The sequence below is a fragment of the Limulus polyphemus genome, unplaced genomic scaffold (genome assembly GCF_000517525.1).
Source record: "Limulus polyphemus unplaced genomic scaffold, Limulus_polyphemus-2.1.2 Scaffold8580, whole genome shotgun sequence".
Classification (NCBI taxonomy): Eukaryota; Metazoa; Arthropoda; class Merostomata; order Xiphosura; family Limulidae; genus Limulus; species Limulus polyphemus.
Window position 1 is genome coordinate 9,292 of NW_013674190.1, and position 4,600 is coordinate 13,891.

General features: G+C 37.8%; 1 protein-coding gene across 9 annotated transcripts in view; it reads right to left on the reverse strand.

The window, feature by feature from the left end:
• Positions 1–64: 64 nt before the first annotated feature.
• The window catches only part of LOC106475435 (tyrosine-protein kinase transmembrane receptor Ror2-like), a 19,782-nt gene continuing 15,246 nt past the window's right edge, over positions 65–4,600 (reverse strand). Inside the window, exons 3-6 of one of the 9 annotated variants that reach the window (XR_002608879.1) lie at positions 3,774–3,927; positions 2,296–3,569; positions 2,134–2,219; positions 65–2,100 (exon numbers count right to left, since the gene is read on the reverse strand). Coding sequence is in view for 2 of the 9 variants with exons in the window: in XM_022379540.1 (XP_022235248.1) it covers positions 2,380–3,569; positions 3,774–3,927 (1,344 nt within the window). In the remaining 7 variants the exon portion in view is untranslated. Of the gene's footprint in view, positions 3,570–3,773; positions 3,928–4,600 lie in introns of all 9 variants that reach the window. The other 8 variants (XR_002608874.1, XR_002608873.1, XR_002608878.1 and 5 more) reach the window with 8 other exon arrangements.

A 4,600-nucleotide genomic window follows, 5' to 3' on the forward strand; every position in this document is an offset into this window, starting at 1 on the left:
AATGAAGATCAAATAAAATAGTGTCTGTAAACAAGAAGATAGAAAAAATTAGTTCCAAACTTTGATCATCATTGAGTAGTAAAGCCTAGTCGAAGAGTTGTGGTTATATTTATCATTCCAAACATGAGTCAGAGAAAGTTAGAATGAGCTAATGATACTAGTTTTCGTTAGATGGTTATCCTCACAATTTAACAAATTACACACAAAAACACGGGAAATTTGAAATGTTATCAAGTTTATATTTGATATGTATCAAACTTCCCACAGAACAACAGACGTTAGACGCAGTGGTATAGGTATCCAGGAATACTGTTTCCCTGACAGTGACCAGGTATTACTAGGATAATAAGAACTCCGGAACACTAGACTCACTGATGATATAAAAATGAGAGAGAGCCATCTGGTGACAACGAAATGGAATATCTTAGAAAAATTATGCTACTACTCAATCCTCGTGGTTGAATATCGTAGCGATGTCACCGATTAGAGGTTTCTAATATATTCAATATTTTGCAGTTCAGAGCAACTGGTATCCCGCATTTACAATACAGTACAAGATATACGGTAAAAAAAAAGCTATTTACGTTGGAATATTACAATATCGCATTAAAAACACTGTCTCGCTCGTACTGCCCACGAAGTTTAGGCCTAAACACAATTTTATAATATAAACGTAAAGGCCTAATACTTCCTTTGTTGTACATGTACTGCACTCAACACGTATGCCAAAACAAATTTTTTGAATAGATGAACTGCACATAACTCCAAGGCCTAAACTGTTTAAAGAACAATAACACTTTACAGACGGGACTGAAAAATTGAGAAAAAAAAAAAAGGGCGCAGATATTTTACTTTTAAATTTAAAATATTGTAATTTCCGGTTACAGCAATACTGGTGTTTGTCAAAAATGAATAATTATCACACACTTCATAAATACACTACATGGCGATTACCGAAACACCCTACCGGATTGGCACATTCTAATCACATGTGACATCATAGATGATTTGCCGAAGACACGCCCACACTATCACTCAAGCAGAGTGAACAAAACTTACTTGATGAGAATATGTACACGACTTCAAATGAACTTCACGTAATCCCTGAAATTAGGATGGAACCTCGTCCAAGTGACAGCATTGTTGATGAGCGACATAACATTACAAAAATCGCTTTGACCGAAAGAAGACAAGATAGTGGTCAAGTGGTCGCATAAGTTCTGGACAATACATTAAGTTTTTAAAAATAAAACAACATCACTTAAATGGCTTTGGAATATAGAATAATTTTATAATACTGTTTAAAAAAATAAGATTAAAAAAAAACCGATAATTATTTTTTGGTTTTTATAATTTTTCGAGATAACGTACTTTTGGTATCTTGATTAGTTTTTGTTAAGTAATTATTTTTCGAGCAGATACAAGTCACATTATTCACAGTTAAACCCCTTTCACATAGGAAGAACGGTTCCGATCACTTGGTAGTTTTCTACAGACTTTTATTTTGCTCACTACAGCAACTCCGACAGAACAATAAAAACAATATCACGCAGTACAGAAAGACGTTTCTTTGCTTGAAATATAACCGTTTTGTCTCTCATTTACCGTTTCTCTTAGGATTTGACATTTCTTTAGTTGACAAATCAATATTTTGATTTCTCGTGCACCACACAGGATCTTAAGGTGTAACAAGTTTCACGCGATGCTGGAACAATATGATTGTTTGAAATTAGGAAATTAAGATTTTCAGAAGAAAGACGTTTTCAATACAGAACAATACACGTAAATATGATCCATCCAACCTATTGGAGAAAAACGTCCTTCACGTGAAATATAAAACTAATTAAATCTTACATCCAATCTCAGCACGTGGGTGTGAGTAAACCTTGTTCTCTAAACCTATCTGAGTGTTGTGGGTGTGAGTAAACCTTGTTCTCTAAACCTATCTGGGTGTTGTGGGTGTGAGTAAACCTTGTTCTCTAAACCTATCTGGGTGTTGTGGGTGTGAGTAAACCTTGTTCTCTAAACCTATCTGAGTGTTGTGGGTGTGAGTAAACCTTGTTCTCTAAACCAATCTAAGTGTTGTGGGTGTGAGTAAACCTTGTTCTCTGAGTGTTGTGGGTGTGAGTAAACCTTGTTCTCTAAACCAATCTTGGTGTTGTGGGTGTGAGTAAACCTTGTTCTCTAAACCAATCTTGGTGTTGTGGGTGTGAGTAAACCTTGTTCTCTAAACCAATCTGAGTGTTGTGGGTGTGAGTAAACCTTGTTCTCTGAGTGTTGTGGGTGTGAGTAAACCTTGTTCTCTGAGTGTTGTGGGTGTGAGTAAACCTTGTTCTCTAAACCAATCTGAGTGTTGTGGGTGTGAGTAAACCTTGTTCTCTAAATATGAGCTCTTCGAACTTTTTCTTGGTATCTGGACATGTCATCATGAATGTCTGTCAACTTTTTGTAAATGAATTTGAAAGAAGGTCTACTGCTGGGCTTTCTGGTCCAACAAATCTTCATTAAGCTGTAGATGGACAAGGGAGTGTGGTCTGGACAGGACAAAATATTACCCTCCTGGACAAACATCACCACTTCCTCATGGGTCAAGCCATAATAGGGCTGGAGGGCGAAGGAGAATATTTCCCATAGCACCACACCAAAAGCCCAAATGTCAGACTCAACTGTGAACTTATTGAAGAGAATGGACTCTATGGGCATCCATCGGATTGGAATGGCATCGTGCTCGTTACCTTTGTAGTAGTTAGAGGTGTAAATTTTCTGAGAGAGTCCAAAGTCCGAGATTTTCACAACCATGTCATTATTGACTAGACAATTCCTGGTGGCTAGGTCACGGTGGACAAACTTCCGTTCAGATAGGTAGACCATTCCAGCAGCAACTTGTTTGGCGAGGTTAAGAAGGTCGAGATGACTAAGCCTAACGTCACTAAACATGTCACCGTTTGGAGTTCGAACAATGTAGTTACTCGGAGCACAAGATCGGAGGAATTCATTCAAATCCCCTTTCCCCATGAATTCAAACAACAAGCACATGGGTTTTCCAATGGCACAGACTCCCAGTAACTTGACAATATTTGGGTGGTCGAAATCAGCCAATAGGCACGCTTCTCGTTCAAAATCTTTCTGAATATCTTCTGTAGCTTCCTCCTTGAGCATTTTGACAGCAATCATAGTAAACTCTTCCTCCTTAACCAGAGCTGATGCCTTGGCCTGAAAGACCCGCCCAAAAGCTCCTTGTCCAATGTCCCGGATGTAGATAATGTCGTTACGAGGGTATTCTAAGCTCTCCAGTTTAGGATTTAGCTGTACATTTGTTTTGTGATAAGACATATTGGACGGAAGTTTGTCCAAATCAATTTCTACGTCTGCAGTAGGAGTGGCGTTATAGCCTTTGTGGATCTTACGAAGACGTCTGCAACACAGAAGAATGGTCAAGATAATGACCACAGCTACCAGACTAACAGCGCATACGATGAGGATGAACGAAGGGGTGAAGACGGGTTCTTCTGGAGGTACAAATGTGTCCAACAGCTCAGTTTTGGTTTCTTCTTTCAAGGTGGCGTTTTCTGAATGTCATATAAATAAAATAGCGAATATTATTTCATAAGTAGCTATATGCGGTAATATACTGAGCTCTCACTAGATAACAATAGTCATACACAACAAATAAATGATACATTTAACACTATAACTGTAACACGTTGGATAACAATACTCATTATTAACATGAAAACACAGAGACCAGGAAGAGGGATATAGTTAGTACGTACCACACTTTGGAATATCACAGTGTTGCCATCGGACCATTGGATCCATTGTATAGCACCATGGGCTCGGTTCTTCACCTCCAGCATTTCGACAGAAGTTTTCTGAGTTCAGGACTTCTGGGAAAACCATCGGGGGGCGATGATGTTTGTGGGGTTCCTATCCGTATGTACAGGTTAAAAATTAGTATTTGATATATGCATGGATGATTACACGGAGAAATTGAAAAAAAAATATTTTATTGCCCTAACAAAGTCGCCTATGTATTATACCACCAGTTTCGGCCTTAGGACTAGATCAAGCAACAGTAACTTATTCCATTGATCACAAGAAAGTACCTTCACACACAAAATTATTACATGAATAGTTTCGGCCTTAGGCCTAGATCAAGCAACGGTAATTTATTCCATTAATCACAAGAAAGTACCTTAACATGAGAATTTATTACATGAATAGTTTCGGCCTTAAGCCTAAATTACACAACAGTAAGTTGTTCAGTTGTTCAAAAGAAATTACCCCAACACTAAAAGATATGTATTACATGACTAGTTTTGGCCGTAGGCCTAACTCAGGTGACAATGAAATATTTTTTTTTTTAAAAGAAAGTCTCTCACAAAAAACGAAGATATAACTAAATGACTCGTTTCAGCATTAGGCCTACATCAGGCAGCAGTAAGGAACAACATCTTTTCAACAATAAAGTCCTCATCTAACAGTTGCACTCATGTAGGCCTAAGGCCGACATTAATCATGTAACATTTGTATGTGTGATGATGTTTTGTAGAGTATTAGGCCTACATCAGGCAGCAGTAAGGAACAACATCTTTTCAAC